Source organism: Cyprinus carpio, chromosome A14, assembly GCF_018340385.1.
Source record: "Cyprinus carpio isolate SPL01 chromosome A14, ASM1834038v1, whole genome shotgun sequence".
NCBI classification, from domain to species: domain Eukaryota; kingdom Metazoa; phylum Chordata; class Actinopteri; order Cypriniformes; family Cyprinidae; genus Cyprinus; species Cyprinus carpio.
The window spans coordinates 9968907-9989693 of record NC_056585.1 but is presented as its reverse complement, the minus strand read 5'-3'; the positions used below and the strand labels follow the sequence as shown (position 1 = coordinate 9989693).

Below are 20787 nucleotides of genomic sequence, written 5' to 3'. Positions count from 1 at the left end.
TTAAAATTTGTGATTTATGTTAGAAAATCTTTTAGGTGCTGAGCATGTTGATCTTGGTTTAGATGTTTAAGTGAAGGCAATGTCCACAGCGTTCATTACGTACTAATAGAGAGAGTGAATGAAACTGCCAACAGACGATGCCACGTCAGGTCCGTATTTTTGGTGTGCACTGACACCACGCGAATTTATTTTTAACTGCATACGATCATAAATGTCAAATTAAAATAACAGACAGTTAGGCTAAGTTAAAAAAAAAAAAAAAAAAAAAAAAAAACCGGAATAACAAATATATTTAAGTCATAATTAAGACAAGAGATTTATGTCCAAATGTCTCACAGAAGTTATTAGAAATGTTTACAAGCCACTGCAGTAGTATTGTAGTTTTATATTTCATGCCAAACAAAACAGTCCACTTTAGCCTACCTACAATCATAAACGTTAACATTACTTTTAAAACAAGTAATCAGTGGCATTATAAAGTAGTTCACTTTATAACAAATAAACAGGTAGTAGCTGGACCATTTGTCACTCAATGTGAACTTTAAGTTTATTATCAAACATTCTAATTCTAATTCACATTCTAAAGACATGGAAGTATGACATGGAGTTGTCGAAACATAATGTTTAAAACCAATAATTCTCAGAGCAAGGACTACTGTTTGACGAACTTCCTTTACTAAAAGTTATAGTACTAAGATTGTATAAAAAATTATGACTTTTTTTTTTTAAATAACTAATTTGATCTAAGTACGAGAGCTACTGTTCAGCACAATAGTAACCACAAAAATGCCAACAAGAGAAACTCTTCTAAATCTAAACATTAAACACTAGTAAGTATGTCCTTCACTTAGTAACATTTAAACATATACTCTTCCAATCCAATCTCATGCAAAGTATGTTGGGACCCAGAAATCCACTGTCCAGCTCCAGTAACGCATGTCTAAGTGTTTGATGAAACTCTTTCACCACAATCTATATCTAAATGGTAATGGTCATAAAAAAACATATAAAAATTTAAATATATCAAACCTTAACATTTCTTACCTCCCCAGAATCTCTTCTCCTGCGATCTGGGATGACTAGAGTATTTCCATTACTGCCCGGGACTATAGTAGAGCCGATACTCATTCTGGGTCCAACTAACATGTACCGTTTGTCTCCAGATCTGTACTGGATGCTGTGACACAGAGTCCCGTCGTAATTTGTGTCCTGTAAATACTTGGATGAATAGTCTACCGATTTAGAGCATTGCATTACAATCAAGATGATGATGCTGATGACAAAAAGCACTGAAACTGAGCCCAAAGTGATGATCAAATAAAATGTCACGTTGTTTTCCTCCTCATCTTTTACAGTGTTTTTCACATCAGAAGCTGCAAAAGCCTCTTTGGGCTCCACAACTTTGACAATCACAGTTGCTGTTGCTGAGAGTGAAACGTTCCCATTGTCTTTGACCAGTATGAGCAGTTTATGCTGGGCCTCGTCTGTTTCTGTGAATGAGCGAAGGGTCCTTATCTGTCCTGTATAGCGGTCCAAACTAAAGAGACTGTGGTCACTAACTTCCTGCAGTGAAAATAATAACCAGCCGTTGTATCCTATATCTGCGTCATATGCTCTGACTTTAGTCACCAAATGGCCTGCGTTCACATTACGGGGAATCTCTTCCACACCCTCAGCAGAATTGTTAGCGCTGACTGGATATAAGATCACTGGAACATTGTCGTTCTGATCCAGAATGAACACGTTCACTGTCACGTTACTGCTCAGAGATGGCGTTCCAGAGTCTGTAGCAACAACTTGGAACTGGAAAGTTTTAACAATTTCAAAATCAAAGCTCTTAAGTGCATAAATCTCACCATTTTCAGAGTTAATATTAATGAAAGATGTATATTTGTTTTCTACACCATTTCTCCATATTTGATAACTGACTACACTGTTTTCACCTGCGTCTTTGTCAGAGGCAGACACAGAAAATAAAGATTTTCCTGGAGCATTATTCTCCATCACATAAAATGCATAAGGTGAAAAAGAGAACTCTGGACTATTGTCATTAACATCTGATACCTTGACAGTTATAGATTTAACAGAAGACAATGGTGGTTGACCAGAGTCTTTGGCTTCTAATATGATGTCATAGCAAGAAATTGTCTCTCTGTCAAGTGATGAAGTTGTCACTAATGAGTATGTATTTTCTTGTGATGAAGGCATTAGTTTGAAAGGTATGTCCTCAGGTAATGAACAGGTGACTCTCCCATTTATTTCAGAATCTAAATCAGAGATGCTTATTAAAGCCACCGTTGTGCCTGGTTTGGAGTCTTCAGGAATGGCACTTGAGAATGATGTCACTTCTATCTGAGGGGGATTATCATTTATATCAGCAATTTTTATAGTTATAATTTTATCTGTTGTTAGAGGAACAGTTCCTTTGTCTGATGCTTGAATGTCAATCTGATATTTATCTTTTATCTCAAAATCCAAAAGACCTGTCACAATAATTTCTCCAGTGATTGGATTGACATCAAAAAGTTTACGCAACTTATAATTAACATTGTGTCCTAATGAATAAACTACTTCCCCGTTCTGACCTTCATCCAAATCAGTTGCATTCACCCTTAAAACTACTGTGCCTACAGGTGTGTTTTCATTCAGCATAACAGTGTAAGTGTCTTTAGTGAAAACAGGTGCATTATCGTTTATATCTAACACATATATCACAATATCCATAGTTCCAGACTTTGGTGGTCTGCCTCCATCTAAAGCAGTCAACTGCAATTTCATACTTTTTGTAATCTCTCGGTCTAGCGACTTTTGTAAGATCAACACGGGAGCTTTGCCGTCTTCATCACGATCTATAATTTCAATACGAAAATAATCGGTGTGGCTCAGTTTATAAGTCTGAACTGAATTACTGCCACTGTCTGGATCGCGCGCAGCCTGAAGCTGGAATCGTGCACCGGGAAGCACCGTTTCACCTATTTCTAAATGCTTTTCCTGCTCTGGGAATCTCGGACCGTGGTCATTCACGTCTATTACATCAACAGTCACGTAATGAATCTCGAGAGGATTTTCTAATGCGATTTTTAGATTTATTAAACACGAGGTGCTTCTTTCGCACACCTCCTCTCTATCTAATTTACCGTTCACATACAAGACACCGTCATTCTGATTTACACTGAACATTGACTCGCCTGCAGTTGAGACGATACGAAATCCTCGCTCCTTTAGTGTTCTGTGATCAATACCCAAATCCTTTGCAACATTTCCCACAGCAGCTCCGTCATTTTGCTCTTCAGAAATCGAGTAGCGTATTTGTGCCCAAACCGTTCTACCAAAAATAAGCGATACAACAATGAAGATGATTTTCACATTCCGTTCAAGCCACTGATTACGTATGTGTCCCATTTTTGCAACGTATTGGTTCCACAGCAGTTTCACAACAATTATCCAAAATTAGTGCAGTGACCACATGACAGATTCCCTAATCCTCGAAAGATTTTACTAAGAAAAACAAAGGACAAAAGCACAGAGCAAACCACGCCGCTGATGAAAAAAGATCATATACAAATCTAAATGACGACGAAAAAAACAGGGAGGTACTCTGACGTTTTGAATCTCACTTTATAGGTTTACACTGACACCTCGCGCTCTTCCGTTACATTGCTGCGAATTCAAAGGAAATTAACTAATCATCAACTACACTCGAAAAAAAAGACTAGAAAGCTCGTCTAAACAAGAAAGATCGTGTAATAGATCTAAAATATACACAGAAATGAAAAAAAAAGAGAAAATTTTGCAGGGCAAAAAGCTGCATCCTATATTCAGCACCAAGGACAGCGACAATCTCGCGCGGTTTTATTTACAATTTGTTCAGCCATTAGGGCACAACAAAACAGTCCAAGCATAATACAGGATTCACATGTGTGTGTAGCTAAAAAAATAAAATAAAAGTATTAGCATATATATATATATATATATATATATATATATATATATATATATATATATATATATATATATATATATATATATACACACACATAATAATAATAAAAGTACAAAGCTGGCAATATCTAGTCCTTTTCTTACCTCTCCAGAATCTGTCCTCCTGCGATCTGGGATCACTAGAGTATTTCCATTACTGCCCGGGACTATAGTAGAGCCGATACTCATTCTGGGTCCAACTAACATGTACCGTTTGTCTCCAGATCTGTACTGGATGCTGTGACACAGAGTCCCGTCGTAATTTGTATCCTGTAAATACTTGGACGAATAGTCTGTCGATTTAGAGCACTGCATTACAATCAACACGATGATGCTGATGACAAAAAGCACTGAAACCGAGCCCAAAGTTATGATCAAATAAAATGTCACGTTGTTTTCCTCCTCATCTTTTACAGAGTTCTTCACATCAGAAGCTGCAAAAGCCTCTTTGGGCTCCACAACTTTGACAATCACAGTTGCTGTTGCTGAGAGTGAAACGTTCCCATTGTCTTTGACCAGTATGAGCAGTTTATGCTGGGCCTCGTCTGTCTCTGTGAATGAGTGAAGGGTCCTTATCTGTCCTGTATAGCGGTCCAAACTAAAGAGACTGTGGTCACTAACTTCCTGCAGTGAAAATAATAACCAGCCGTTGTATCCTATATCTGCGTCATAGGCTCTGACTTTAGTCACCAAATGACCTGCGTTCACATTACGGGGAATCTCTTCCACACCCTCAGCAGAACCGTTAGCGCTGACTGGATATAAGATCACTGGAACATTGTCGTTCTGATCCAGAATGAACACGTTCACTGTCACGTTACTGCTCAGAGATGGAGTTCCAGAGTCTGTAGCAACAACTTGGAACTGAAACATTTTAACAGTTTCAAAGTCAAAGCTCTTAAGCGCATAAATGTCCCCATTTTCAGAATTGATATTAATAAAAGACGTATATTTATTTTCCTCTCTACTTTCTCTCCATATTTGATAGCTAACTATAGCATTTTCATTAGAGTCTTTGTCAGTAGCAGACACAGAAAATAAAAATTTGCCTGGGACATTGTTTTCCATCACATAAAACGCATACGGAGAAAATGAGAATTCCGGAATATTGTCATTTACATCTGATATCAGAGCTGTTATAGTTTTAATAGTAGACAACGATGGTTGTCCCGCATCTTTTGCAACTAATGTTATGTCATATTGAAATTTCGATTCTCGGTCAAGTAATCCAGAGGTAACTAAAGAATAAATATTATCGTGTGAAGACGGCATTAGTTTAAAAGGTATATCATCGGATATTGAACAAGAGATTTTTCCATTGAGCCCAGAGTCTAAATCGGTGACGCTTATCAAAGCCACTGTAGTACCAGGTCTGGAATCCTCTGGAATGGCGCTTGAAAATGATGTGACCTCTATTTCCGGTGCATTATCATTTACATCGACGATTTTTATGATTACACTTTTAACCGTCTCATGAGGAACAGGTCCTTTGTCAGATGCTTGTATGTCAATCTCGTATTTATCCTTCATCTCAAAATCCAAATGATCGGTCAAAATTATTTCCCCTGTGATTGAATTAACTTCAAAAAGTCTGCGTAAATTATTGTTGACATTATTTCCCAATGCGTAAACTACCTCTCCATTTTTACCCTCGTCCAAATCAGTGGCATTGACCTGTACAATTGTTGTGCCCACAGGTGCGTTTTCATTTAATGTAATCGTGTAAGCCTCTTTCGTAAAAACAGGTATATTATCGTTTATATCCTGTACATCAACAAATATCTCTATTGAGCCAGACTTAGGGGGTCTCCCCCCATCTAAAGCAATCAATTCTAATTTTATGTTTTTACTCACTTCTCTGTCAAGTGGCTTGTGTAAAATCAGAATAGGAATTTTACCATCTTCTTCTCGATCTTTAATTTCAAGACGGAAATGGTCGTTGTGGCTGAGTTTGTAGGTCTGAACCGAATTGCTTCCACTGTCTGGATCGCGCGCTGCCTGTAGAGGATATCGCGCGCCTGGCAGAGCAGATTCTCCAATTTCCAGCCGCTTTTCATTCTCGGGAAACAGTGGACTGTGATCGTTTACATCTAATATCTCTACAATTACATAGTGGATTTCTAATGGGTTTTCTAGAGCGATTTTCAGATTGATTAAACACGGGGTGCTCCTCTCACACACCTCCTCTCTATCTATTTTACCGTTCACATACAAGACGCCGTCATTCTGGTTTAAACTGAACATTGACTCGCCTGAAGTCGAGACGATGCGAAATCCCCTCTCCTTTAGTGTTCTGGGATCAATACCTAAATCCTTCGCGATGTTTCCCACAGCAGCTCCGTCCTTCTGCTCCTCCGAGATCGAGTACCGTATTTGTGCCCAAACTGCTCTCCCAAACAACAGCGATACAGCAATGAAAGCGAGTTTTGCATTCAGCTCCAGCTGATGAGAGCGTCTTCTTTGTTCCATTTTTCCAATATTACAAAAATCCATTCCAACGCAATTTCAAGATCAATCTATAAATATTTGTTGTATAGTTCCATCGTTGCTCACGTTTACGCTGAAAACCAGTCAGACAATAGAAATACGCTGTACTCAATCCTGACAAATCTTACAGCATCGGTGCTGAAAATGAGAAAACACACGAATAAACTGAGAAGGCGGAACAAAAAACCCATGAGCAATCGTTTGACGTCACGAGTCTTTCTCTGGGTTTACACTGACATCTCGCGATCTAAATCGTTAGTTGCATTGCAACGTCTAAAAATATTTTACTGCTGTCAAATGCATGTAGTTTTATCAGTGGATTTAAAAACTATCCACAAAAATTGTAATTTAAGATGTTTAAATGACAAGCTTTTATATCGTTTAAAATAATATTAGTTTACATGTCAAACAGAAACTGGCTGAAAATAATTCAGTCGATTACAAAAAAAAAAAAAAAAACATCTATGCACGTGCGATTTGGGGTCCGTTCACAAACCAACAGTTAACTAAATAGGAAAACACTCAGAGGCTGCAGGCATCAAATTCAGCAAATAAATATATTACCATTACAATGCAAAACTCTAGATAACTACTGCCCAGCAGAATTAGGAAGATACCAACAAACACTTAAATAAAAATGCCTTGAAATTGCAGTCCACCCATACACAGAGCCTCCATCACAAAACCCACACTCTCAGAAATAAAGTTACAAAAGCTGCCACTGGGGCAGTACCTTTTCAAAAGATACACTTTTTGTACCTATTGGGTTCTAATATGTACACTTTAAGTACCAATATGTACCTTTAGGGTTCTAATATGTACACTTTAAGTACCAATATGTACCTTTTGAAAAGGTACCGCCCCAGTGACAGCTTTTGTACCTTTATTTTTGAGAGTGCAGAACTACCAATAGCTGATCCTATAGAGAAGTCATTTTGTTTTACAATTGACTTTACAATGAAAAACATGTCCAGCTGAACCACAGAAGAAATCCCAGATGACCAAATCCAAATCCAAATCCAAAAAAAAAAAAAAAAAAAAAAAAAAAAGAAAAACATTGGACAGAAGCATCAGCTCAAAGCAAATTGAAATGATTTATGTCACTAAACAGAGAACATACAAATGCTGGAATACTTGACCACAGGATCAATCCTAAACTAAATCAAGTCCTGACCATTTACAGACCAAGTGAACAACCTCGCCACAGAGATGGACAGGCACAGACAGACCTGGCAAAAGACTGCACTGCACTCTAAATAACAGAATTGCTCTGTATCAACAGGCCCCAATCTTACATATAGTAAGCATCTTTCTCCATTGGCTGTATGTTTCTTTATTTAATATTGATGTGCTTTAGTAATGTGAATCCTAAGTCTAATAAATCTGGACCTGAGAAAGAGGTTGACACTAAGAATGTTCCTTTTAAAAACAGCCTGAGCATGTTCAGTACCACGGACAGCAGCCAGCATCTTACAGCTACTGTAATACACAGATGCATAAGCCATTTGCTTACCTCTCCAGAATCTCTCCTCCTGCGATCAGGTATGACTAGAGTATTTCCATTACTGCCTGGGACTATAGTAGAGCCGATACTCATTCTGGGTCCAACTAACATGTACCGTTTGTCTCCAGATCTGTACTGGATGCTGTGACACAGTGTCCCGTCGTAATTTGTGTCCTGTAAATACTTGGACGAATAGTCTGTCGATTTAGAGCACTGCGTTACAATCAACACGATGATGCTGATGACAAAAAGCACTGAAACCGAGCCCAAAGTGATGATCAAATAAAGTGTGACATTGTTTTCCTCCTCATCTTTTACTGTGTTTTTCACATCAGAAGCTGCAAAAGCCTCTTTGGGCTCCACAACTTTGACAATCACAGTCGCTGTTGCTGAGAGTGAAACGTTCCCATTGTCTTTGACCAGTATGAGCAGTTTATGCTGGGCCTCGTCTGTTTCTGTGAATGAGCGAAGGCTCCTTATCTGTCCTGTATAGCGGTCCAAACTAAAGAGACTGTGGTCAGTAACTTCCTGCAGTGAAAATAATAACCAGCCGTTGTATCCTATATCTGCGTCATAGGCTCTGACTTTAGTCACCAAATGACCTGCGTTCACATTACGAGGAATCTCTTCCACACCTTCAGCAGAACCGTTAGCGCTGACTGGATATAAGATCACTGGAACGTTGTCGTTCTGATCCAGAATGAACACGTTCACTGTCACGTTACTACTCAGAGATGGAGTTCCAGAGTCTGTAGCGAGAACGTGGAACTGGAAGGTTTTAACAGTTTCAAAATCAAAGCTCTTAAGTGCATAAATCTCCCCATTCTCAGAATTAATATTAATGAAAGACGTATATTTATTTTCCTCACTACTTTCTCTCCATATTTGATAGCTGATTATAGCGTTATCGTTTGAGTCTTTGTCAGTAGCAGACACAGAAAATAAACATTTGCCTGGAACATTGTTTTCCATCACATAAAACGCATACGGAGAAAATGAGAATTCCGGTATATTGTCATTTACATCTGATATCAGAGCTGTTATAGTTTTAATAGTAGACAACGATGGTTGTCCAGCATCTTTTGCAACTAATGTTATGTCATATTGAAATTTCGATTCTCGGTCAAGTACTCCAGATGTAACTAAAGAATAAATATTATCGTGTGATGACGGCATTAGTTTAAAAGGTATATCATCGGATATTGAACAAGAGATTTTTCCATTAAGCCCAGAGTCTAAATCGGTGACGCTTATCAAAGCCACTGTAGTACCAGGTCTGGAATCCTCTGGAATGGCGCTTGAAAATGATGTGACCTCTATTTCCGGTGCATTATCATTTACATCTACGATTTTTATGATTACGCTTTTATCCGTCGCAAGAGGCACAATTCCTTTGTCAGATGCCTGAATGTCAATTTCATATATATCTTTGACCTCAAAATCTAAAACACCAGTCACAATAATTTCTCCAGTGACTGGATTAACTTGGAAAAGTTCACGCAAGTTATCATTAACGTTATTTCCTAATGCATAAACTACTTGTCCGTTTTGACCCTCGTCCAAATCAGTGGCATTAACCTGTGCAATTGTTGTGCCTACAGGAGCGTTTTCATTCAATACAACAGTGTAAGACTCTTTCGTAAAAACAGGCACATTATCGTTTATATCCAGCACATCAATCAATATATTTATTGAGCCAGACTTAGGAGGTCTCCCCCCATCAAAAACAGCTAATACTAATTTTATGTTTTTCGTCACTTCTCTGTCAAGTGGCTTGTGTAAAATCAGAATAGGAATTTTACCATCTTCTCGATCTTTAATTTCAAGACGGAAATGGTCGTTGTGGCTGAGTTTGTAGGTCTGAACCGAATTGCTTCCACTGTCTGGATCGCGCGCTGCCTGTAGAGGATATCGCGCGCCTGGCAGAGCAGATTCCCAAATCTCCAGCCGCTTTTCATTCTCGGGAAACAGTGGACTGTGATCGTTTACATCTAATATCTCTACAATTACATAGTGGATTTCTAGTGGGTTTTCTAGAGCGATTTTCAGATTGATTAAACACGGGGTGCTCCTCTCACACACCTCTTCTCTATCTATTTTACCGTTCACATACAAGACGCCGTCATTCTGGTTTAAACTGAACATTGACTCGCCTGAAGTCGAGACGATGCGAAATCCCCTCTCCTTTAGTGTTCTGGGATCAATACCTAAATCCTTCGCGATGTTTCCCACAGCAGCTCCGTCCTTCTGCTCCTCCGAGATCGAGTACCGTATTTGTGCCCAAACTGCTCTCCCAAACAACAGCGATACAGCAATGAAAGCGAGTTTTGCATTCAGCTCCAGCTGATGAGAGCGTCTTCTTTGTTCCATTTTTCCAATATTACAAAAATCCATTCCAACACAATTTCAAGATCAATCTATAAATATATGTTGTATAGTTCCATCGTTGCTCACGTTTACGCTGAAAACCAGTCAGACAATAGAAATACGCTGTACTCAATCCTGACAAATCTTACAGCATCGGTGCGGAAAATGAGAAAACACACGAATAAACTGAGAAGGCGGAACAAAAAAAAAAACCCAAGAGCAATCGTTTGACGTCACGAGTCTTTCTCTAGGTTTACACTGACATCTCGCGATCTAAATCGTTAGTTGCATTGCAACGTCTAAAAATATTTTACTGCTGTCAAATGCATGTAATTTTATCAGTGGACTTAAAAACTATCCACATAAATTGTTTTTTAAGATGTTTAAATACTCGACATTCTCCCATTAGACTGAACGTAATGTTTTATTAAAACAAGTGAGTGAGTGAGTAAGTGAGTAAAAGTGAAAGTGAAAGAGAGAGGGAATTTAAAAATATGATTTTAGAACAAGCTCATAAATATACATACCATGGAATAAACATCAGCAACAAACTTATACAAGGCGTAAACAAAGTTTTTGTAATTAAAAATAATATTAGTTTACATGTCAAGCAAAATCTGGCTAAAAATAATTAAATCAATTACAAAAATCATTACACTCTATTAATGTGCGATTTGGGGTCCGTTCACAAACCAACAGTTAACTAAATAGGACAAACACTGCAAGCATCAAATTCAGCCAAAAAAAAAAAAAAAAAAAAATTGTATTAAAAGATCAAATAAAATAAAACAAAAAAATGAAAATTGTAGTAGGATACCAACTAATAATTAAATTATTAAGCCTCGAAATTCCAGTCCACCCAGATAGTAATGATACACAGAGCCTCCATCACAAAGCCCAGAGTTACCAACAGCTGATCCCACACTTAAGTCCTTTTGTTTTACAGTTGAATTCACAATCAAAAACATGACCAAACCAACAAAATCAAAAATTTAAAACAAAAACAAATTACATACATATACCTGTATATATTTCAATCTGTACTGGACAGAAGCAGCTTAAAGTAAACTGAAATTATTTCTGTCCCTAAACAGAGAATATAAAATTGGTGGAGTACCTGACCACAAGACCAACCCTAAACTTAAACAAGTCCCGGTCATATACAGACCAAGTGAATACTGTACATTCTCGCCATAGAGATGAACAGGCACAGACAGACCTGGCAAATGAAAAACTGCACTGCACACTAAATGAAATTGAAACATAATTGCACTTTATTAATATGACTCAATTATACATATTAGGAAAACTTTTTTTTTTCCCCATTACTTCACAGCCCACCACAATAACTTTAATCAGACCCAGGAAAAGATCCCATTTTCATTGCTAGTCAGAGATGCTCAAACCTGGCTGCAAGATATGAAAGGCCTGTTATGACAAAAGAACAATACAACCATTGTGCAAAATGCATAAAAGGAAAACATAATAACAAACTGCTCAATTCCTACTTATTTTATTAGTACTTCCTTTTTTTTTCCTTTCCTCCTTCATTGGCTATATGTTCAGTAATATTCCAGTGCTTTGGTAATGTAAATCCTAATTCTAAATAATAAATAAAATCTGAATCTAAGAAAGACAGACACTAATATTGTTCCATTGGAAAAACAGCCTGAACAGGTTCAGTACCACAGAGAGCAGGCAATTTCTGCCTTAAGATTGTTTCCTGCAATGAATACACAGATGCATAAGTCATTTGCTTACCTCTCCAGAATCTGTCCTCCTGCGATCTGGGATCACTAGAGTATTTCCATTACTGCCCGGGACTATAGTAGAGCCGATACTCATTCTGGGTCCAACTAACATGTACCGTTTGTCTCCAGATCTGTACTGGATGCTGTGACACAGAGTCCCATCGTAATTTGTATCCTGTAAATACTTGGACGAATAGTCTGTCGATTTAGAGCACTGCATTGCAATCAACACGACGATGCTGATGACAAAAAGCACTGAAACCGAGCCCAAAGTGATGATCAAATAAAACGTCACATTGTTTTCCTCCTCATCTTTTACTGTGTTTTTAACATCAGAAACTGCAAAAGCCTCTTTGGGCTCCACAACTTTGACAATCACAGCCGCTGTTGCTGAGAGAGAAATGTTCCCATTGTCTTTGACCAGTATGAGCAGTTTATGCTGGGCCTCGTCTGTTTCTGTAAATGAGCGAAGGGTCCTTATCTGTCCTGTATAGCGGTCCAAACCAAAGAGACTGTGGTCACTAACTTCCTGCAGTGAAAATAATAACCAGCCATTGTATCCTATATCTGCGTCATAGGCTCTGACTTTAGTCACCAAATGACCTGCATTCACATTACGGGGAATCTCTTCCACACCCTCAGCAGAACCATTAGTGCTGACTGGATGTAAGATCACTGGAACGTTGTCGTTCTGATCCAGAATAAACACGTTCACTGTCACGTTACTGCTCAGAGATGGAGTTCCAAAGTCTGTAGCAACAACGTGGAACTGGAAGGTTTTAACAGTTTCAAAGTCAAAACTCTTAAGTGCATAAATCTCCCCATTTTCAGAATTAATATTAATGAAGGATGTATATTTGTTTTCCTCAGTAATTTCTCTCCATATTTGATAGCTTACTATAGCATTTTCATTAGAGTCTTTGTCAGTAGCAGACACAGAAAATAAAACTTTGCCAGGGACATTGTTTTCCATCACATAAAACGCATACAGAGAAAATGAGAATTCTGGCCTATTGTCATTTACATCTGATATCAGAACAGTTACAGTTTTAACAGAAGACAATGAGGGCTGTCCCATATCTTTTGCAACGAATGTGATGTCATACTGACATTTTGTTTCCCTGTCTAAAGGTGACGTGGTAACTAATGAATATGTGCTATGTTGTGAAGAAGGTATTAATTTGAAAGGCATGTTATCTTCTAAAAAACAAGAGACTTTGCCATTCAGCCCAGAGTCTAAATCTGTGACACTCAACAAAGCCACTGTAGTACCAGGTCTAGAATCCTCTGGAATTGCACTTGAAAATGATGTGACCTCTATTTCTGGTTCATTGTCATTTATATCGATAATTTGTATCATTATACTCTTATCTGTTCTGTGGGGAACAGTTCCTCTGTCAGATGCTTGTATGTCAATCTCATAGCTGTCTTTGTCCTCATAATCCAAGGGCCCTTCTACTGTTATTTCACCAGTGATGGTGTTGATATCAAAAAGCTTTCGTACTTTACTGTTAACATTTTTACCAAATGAATAAACAACCTCACCATTTGAGCCTTCGTCAAAATCTGTAGCGTTAACCTGTATCACAGTTGTACCTATAGGTGCATTTTCATTCAGCATGACCGAATAAATATCTTTGGTAAAAACGGGAACGTTATCATTTATATCAATCACGTTAATAGTTATATCCATTGTCCCTGATTTGGCAGGCTTTCCTCCATCAAGAGCTGTTATGTGCAAGTTAATGGTTCGGGTTAACTCTCGGTCTATAGGCTTTTGTAAAATCAGGATAGGAATTTTACCGTCTTCTCCACGATCTTTGACTTCAAGGCGGAAATTATCGTTATGACCGAGTTTGTACTGATGCACAGAATTACTGCCACTATCAGAATCACGCGCTGCCTGAAGTTGAAATCTTGCACCGGGAAGGGCAGATTCTCCGATCTCTAAATTCATCTGGCTTTCAGGAAAACTCGGAGCGTGATCGTTTACATCCAAAATCTCAACAATTATATAATGAATTTCAAGTGGGTTTTCTAGAGCGATTTTTAGATTAATTAAACACGGGGTGCTCCTCTCGCACACCTCTTCTCTATCTATTTCACCGTTCACATACAAGACACCGTCATTCTGATTCACACTGAACATGGACTCGCCTGAGTTCGAGACGATGCGAAAACCTCGCTCTTTTAAACTTCTATGATCTATGCCCAAATCCTTCGCGATATTTCCCACAGCAGATCCGTCCTTCTGATCCTCTGATATGGCGTACTGAATTTGCGCTCGTGCCATAGCATCAAACACAAGTAGTGCGGTCAAGAGAGTATATTTCGTGAGCTCCATCAGCCATTGCGCGTATCTTCTTTGTTCCATTTTGCAGAGAATACAAGCAGGTTCGACAACACTTCCTCTATATCACTCGCTCGACTAGATTAAGCATTTTTTTTTACATCTTAAAGTTGACATGTACTGCAGAAAAAAACTCAAATCGCTTAATTGTTAAAGAAAACGCTAAATATACCAACCAGCAGGAAAGACAAGCAATATTTGAATAAGGGGGGTGGGGGGGGGCGGGGAATGACGTCAAACAGTATTTGACGTCATGTGCAGTACTCTAGGATTACACTGACACCTCGCGATCTCACAGCTGTAGTGCACTGAATTATTGCGCAGTAGCTATACAGGCAGCGCGTCTACATAGACAGGCCCACATATTAATACAGCAGCAATATAGAAAACAATATAATGCAAACAAAATAATAATAATAAAAAATAAACGCCATAGGCAATGATCCATACCTTTCCTATGTTCAGAAACATAGTTTAGTGACTGTTTTAGTACAGTTATACGCCCTGTGATCTCATTATCTTACAAACTCCCGCGAAAAATAAAAATAAAAGAAGAATTGGGAAAAGGTGTCAGTTTGAATCCTAATTTTACACAATCCAAATTAAATCTGAACACTAAATGTATCAGCTACAGAAAGCCAGGCCTATAAAACAAAAAATACAATCATTTCGGTTATGTTCCTAAAATTCGCTTACCTCTCCAGAATCTCTCCTTCTGCGATCTGGGATCACTAGAGTATTTCCATTACTGCCCGGGACTATAGTAGAGCCGATACTCATTCTGGGTCCAACTAACATGTACCGTTTGTCTCCAGATCTGTACTGGATGCTGTGACACAGTGTCCCGTCGTAATTTGTGTCCTGTAAATACTTGGACGAATAGTCTGTCGATTTAGAGCACTGCATTACAATCAACACGATGATGCTGATGACAAAAAGCACTGAAACCGAGCCCAAAGTGATGATCAAATAAAATGTCACGTTGTTTTCATCCTCATCTTTTACTGCGTTTTTCACATCAGAAGCTGCAAAAGCCTCTTTGGGCTCCACAACTTTGATAATCACAGTCGCTGTTGCTGAGAGTGAAACGTTCCCATTGTCTTTGACCAGTATGAGCAGTTTATGCTGGGCCTCGTCTGTCTCTGTGAATGAGCGAAGAGTCCTTATCTGTCCTGTATAGCGGTCCAAACTAAAGAGACTGTGGTCACTAACTTCCTGCAGTGAAAATAATAACCAGCCGTTGTATCCTATATCTGCGTCATAGGCTCTGACTTTAGTCACCAAATGACCTGCGTTCACATTACGGGGAATCTCTTCCACACCCTCAGCAGAACCGTTAGCGCTGACTGGATGTAAGATCACTGGAACGTTGTCGTTCTGATCTAGAATGAACACGTTCACTGTCACGTTACTGCTGAGAGATGGAGTTCCAGAGTCTGTAGCAACAACTTGGAACTGAAACGTTTTAACTTCTTCAAAATCAAAACTTTTAAGCGAGTGAATAACTCCCGTTTCTGAATTTATATTCAAGAATGGCGTTATGTCGTTCTGTGTCCCTCCACTTCTGTTTATCTGATATGAAATCAACGCATTTTCATTTACGTCTTTATCAAATGCTCTCACGGAGAATATTGAGGCTCCAGGAGCATTATTTTCAAATATGTAAAGCTCAAGGATACTACTAGAAAATTCAGGCTGGTTGTCATTTACATCTGCTACTTGAATGCTTAAAGTTTTGATGGATGATAAGGGCGGCTGACCTAAATCTGTTGCTGTAATTGTGATGTCATAATGGGGCACAAGTTCACGATCCAAACGACCCTTTGTCACCAGCGAGTACATATTATCTTGAAAAGATGCTTTCAACTCGAAAGTAACATTCTCTGAGAGACTACATACAACGTTACCATTAACACCAGAGTCTTTATCTGAGACACTAATCAACGCAATTACTGTTCCAGGTTTACAGTCTTCAGGAACAATATTCGATAATGAAGTCAGCTCAATTTCAGGCTGATTATCATTTATATCTTGTATTTTTATAATAACTCGACCTTGGGCAGACAAAGGAGGCTGACCTTTATCTGTTGCCTGAACATCCAGTTTATAAACGTCTGTGTCCTCAAAGTCTATCTCGCCTTTAACCTTGATTTCGCCTGTAATGCGATCCAACTGAAATATGTCATAAACTTTGCGCTTTAAAGTTTTACCAAGCGAATACTCAATTTCACTGTTTGTGCCCTCGTCGCTATCAGATGCCTTTATTGTAATCACAGTCGTTCCAGTTGGGGGATTTTCCTGTAAACTGATAGAATACGTGTTTTGACTGAACACGGGACGATTATCATTACTATCCAATACAGTAACGGTGATGTTAAGGGTACCTGATTTTGGAGGGTTTCCACCATCGAGGGCTTTCAAAATTAGCAAGTGTTCTGACTTTTGTTCGCGATCGAGTGGTTTTTTCAGCACTAAAAAGGGGATTTTTTCCTCATCGCTGTTTCTGATGTCAATCTCGAAATGTTCATCCTGACTCAATTTATACAAACGAACAGAATATGGTGAGACATCCTGGTCTCGTGCTGCGTGCAGCTGAAAACTCGTTCCTATAGGTGTGTGCTCTGCAATCTCGAAATATTGATGCTGTTCAGAAAAACTAGGATGGTTGTCATTTATGTCAGTTACTTCAACTGCAACATAGTGAATTTCTAAAGGATTTTCGACCGCAGTTTTTAGATTTAATACGCATGCACCGTTTCCGTCACAAAGCTCCTCTCTGTCTATGCTTTTATGAATATACAATTCGCCATTGTTCTGATTTACTTGAAAAAACGCGTCTTTAGAACCAGAGACGATACGGAATCGTCTGTCCACCAAAGTACTCACGTCAAGTCCCAGATCCTTAGCAATATTTCCCACGACAGATCCCTCTTTCATTTCCTCTGGAACAGTGTACTTATCTGAGCTGAAACATGCGGTCCGAAGCAGAGAAGAAAAGAGAAACACAAAGCCATCCACCAGTTCGCCAATCCGCGCCTCTGTTCGCCCATCGTTAAGAATTCCTTTAAAATAGCTTAAAACAAATAACGGTGGTGTTCAGTTGAAATGGTCTGTTCCCAGATGCAACAATCTTGATGAAATAACGCCGATAAAACTCTAGAACAATTATATTTCTGCTTCTCGCGATATACTCGTCAGCTGCTATCACAGTTTAACTGACGGAACAGCCATGCGCACCACATGTAGATAGGCAGGGCCAAAGCTCTACTTCATATCCTAATGTAACACTGACACCGCATGGTACAAAAGGAGTAGAAAATCTAAACTCTGACGTAAAAAAAAGAAATTAAAAACAGCAATTTTGAAATACTCAAGACAATTCATAACATGTGAACAATACTGCAGTCACCCGGTTTAGACATAGAAAAAAAAAAAAAGTATTTTCAAACAAACTATGAAACGAAAGTATTGTTACCCTACAAAGGTGAAACATTTCAGCACCATGGACAACGAATATTCATTTCAGCGTTCAAAGCTTAATTCCCAAGCAAAAATAAATAAACACTGCTGTTATTAGACAAAACATAAAATATCAAAACATAAAATATTATTGATGACACTAAGCCTGAGAAAGTCTTGTTTAATATAATTCACATAGTCCTACCTCTCCAGAATCTCTCCTCCTGCGATCTGGTATCACTAGAGTATTTCCATTACTGCCCGGGACTATAGTAGAGCCGATACTCATTCTGGGTCCAACTAACATGTACCGTTTGTCTCCAGATCTGTACTGAATGCTGTGACACAGAGTCCCGTCGTAATTTGTATCCTGTAAATACTTGGACGAATAGTCTGTCGATTTAGAGCACTGCATTGCAATCAACACGATGATGCTGATGACAAAAAGCACTGAAACCGAGCCCAAAGTGATGATCAAATAAAATGTCACGTTGTTTTCCTTCTCGTCTTTTACTGCGTTTTTCACATCAGAAGCTGCAAAAGCCTCTTTGGGCTCCACAACTTTGACAATCACAGTCGCTGTTGCTGAGAGTGAAACGTTCCCATTGTCTTTGACCAGTATGAGCATTTTATGCTGGGCCTCGTCTTTTTCTGTGAATGAGCGAAGGGTCCTTATCTGTCCTGTATAGCGGTCCAAACTAAAGAGACTGTGGTCACAAACTTCCTGCAGTGAAAATAATAACCAGCCGTTGTATCCTATATCTGCGTCATAGGCTCTGACTTTAGTCACCAAATGACCTGCGTTCACATTACGGGGAATCTCTTCCGCACCCTCAGCAGAACCGTTAGCGCTGACTGGATATAAGATCACTGGAACGTTGTCGTTCTGATCCAGAATAAACACGTTCACTGTCACGTTACTGCTGAGAGATGGAGTTCCAGAGTCTGTAGCGAGAACGTGGAAGTGGGAAGTCTTTAGTGTTTCAAAGTCAAAGCTTTTCAGCGAATAAACGACACCTGTCGCGGAATTTATATTCAAAAAAGATGACAAATCATTCTGTGTCCCATCACCTCTAATTATGTGATACGATACCACGGCATTTTCAGCAGTGTCTCTATCAAAGGCGCTTACAGAAATGATGGACGAACCGGCTGCATTATTTTCCATTATGTAGAGGTCTAAAGGATTTATTACAAATTCCGGCGAATTATCATTTACATCAGAAATCTGAATGCTTAGAGTGGTCGATGCAGTCAAAGACGGCTGTCCTAAATCGGAGGCTATTACTGTAATTTCGTACTGTGAACTCGTTTCTCTATCTAACCGATCTTTTGTCACTAAAGAGTACATATTGTCTTTGAAAGAAGGCTTTAGCTCAAAGGGAATATTTTTGTTTAACTGACAGATCACTTTACCATTGATCCCTGCGTCTTCATCAGTCACGCTGATGAGAGAAATGACAGTTCCAGGCTTAGAATCTTCAGGGACGTTCTTTGAAAGTGATGTAATCTCAATCTCTGGCCAGTTGTCATTTACATCGATAATCTTAATAACAACTCTACAGTTTGCAGACATTGATGGATGGCCCTTATCTGATGCCTGAATATCGAGTTTATAAACTTCTGTATCTTCAAAATCAACTTTCCCCTTTACACGTATTTCACCTGTGACCTGATCGAGCTCAAAAACCTCATGCACTTTGTTATTTAACGTTGCAAAACTGTATTCAATTTCACTGTTTGGGCCCTCATCCATATCAGTTGCATTTACTCGAATAACCACCGTGCCAATAGCAGAGTTCTCTTGTAATGTTACAGAATATGTCTCTCGACTAAATACAGGGCGATTATCATTAGTATCAAGAATAGTAATAGTAATGTTAAGAATGCCAGATTTCGGAGGATTCCCTCCGTCAACTGCTGTTAAAAGCAGCTTGTATGTAGTTGTAATCTCCCTATCAACAGCCTTCTTCAGGACTAAAAACGGCATTTTATCCTCATCACTCTCTCTAACTCGAATTTCAAAATGATCATTAGGATTTAACTTATAGGACCGGACCGAATTCGTTCCAGAATCGGGATCACTAGCCGCCTGTAACTGATAATCGGCCCCAGGCAGTGTATTTTCAGAAATTCTCAGGCGCTGCTCTTTAACAGGAAACCTAGGAGAATGATCGTTTATATCTGATATTTCTACCTCCGCATAATGTATCTCGAGAGGATTTTCAATAACGGTTTTTAAATTTACCATGCAAACACCGCTGCCAGCACACACAGACTCTCTGTCGATTTTCTTATGGACGTACAAAACGCCATTTTCTTGATTTATCTGAAACAGGTCCTCCTTAGATCCGGAAACGATTCGAAACTGCCTGTCCACCAAGCTACTTACTTCAAGACCCAAATCCTTAGCAATATTTCCCAAAGCTGTTCCTTCTTTCACTTCTTCTGGAATTGAATATCTTATCTGAGCTGAAACTCGCTGTCCAAGTCCAAGAATAAAAGAAATACACAAAGCAATCCAGCAGCACTCCCATCTGCGTCTTTGTCCTCCGGCTTCCATCACGAGCGATTAGCAAACAGTTTATCTAGAAACAAATGTATATCCTCGAATATTAAAGGCCACAGAAGATTAGTTTTAGCAAATACATGAGAAAATAACTAAATATGAAATCGGTCTTTTTAGGTACCGTCAGCGCAGCGTATTGTCCGTGCATGCCGAGCCTTTCCAGTGTGTGTGAAAAAAAAACAAAAAAAAAAAAAAACAAAAAAAAAAAACCGCCCTATTTACGTCATCATCAGGGGCAGGACTCAATATTCTGGACAAATGCTGGAGCAACACCGACACCAAGTGGCTTAAAACAGTTAAAAACCTGTTAAAATACACC

General features: G+C 38.8%; 3 protein-coding genes and 1 pseudogene across 3 annotated transcripts; all 4 read right to left on the bottom strand.

Moving 5' to 3' along the window:
• Positions 1–7460: 7460 nt before the first annotated feature.
• LOC109113507 (protocadherin beta-15-like) lies at positions 7461–11068 on the bottom strand. Its single transcript, XM_042770586.1, has one exon. It carries the CDS (start codon positions 10364–10366, stop codon positions 7802–7804), a length of 2565 nt encoding a protein of 854 aa, XP_042626520.1. The 5' UTR covers positions 10367–11068; the 3' UTR covers positions 7461–7801.
• Positions 11069–11144: 76 nt separating this feature from the next.
• LOC109101523 (protocadherin alpha-3-like) lies at positions 11145–14626 on the bottom strand. The gene has a single exon (XM_019114885.2). It carries the CDS (start codon positions 14462–14464, stop codon positions 12089–12091), a length of 2376 nt encoding a protein of 791 aa, XP_018970430.2. The 5' UTR covers positions 14465–14626; the 3' UTR covers positions 11145–12088.
• A 328-nt stretch (positions 14627–14954) lies between these two features.
• Positions 14955–17681, bottom strand: LOC109101867 (annotated as a pseudogene).
• A 116-nt stretch (positions 17682–17797) lies between these two features.
• On the bottom strand, positions 17798–20636 carry LOC109044892 (protocadherin alpha-8-like). The gene has a single exon (XM_042770600.1). The coding sequence runs from the start codon at positions 20460–20462 to the stop codon at positions 18081–18083; it is 2382 nt and encodes a 793-aa protein (XP_042626534.1). The 5' UTR covers positions 20463–20636; the 3' UTR covers positions 17798–18080.
• Between the last annotated feature and the right edge of the window lie 151 nt (positions 20637–20787).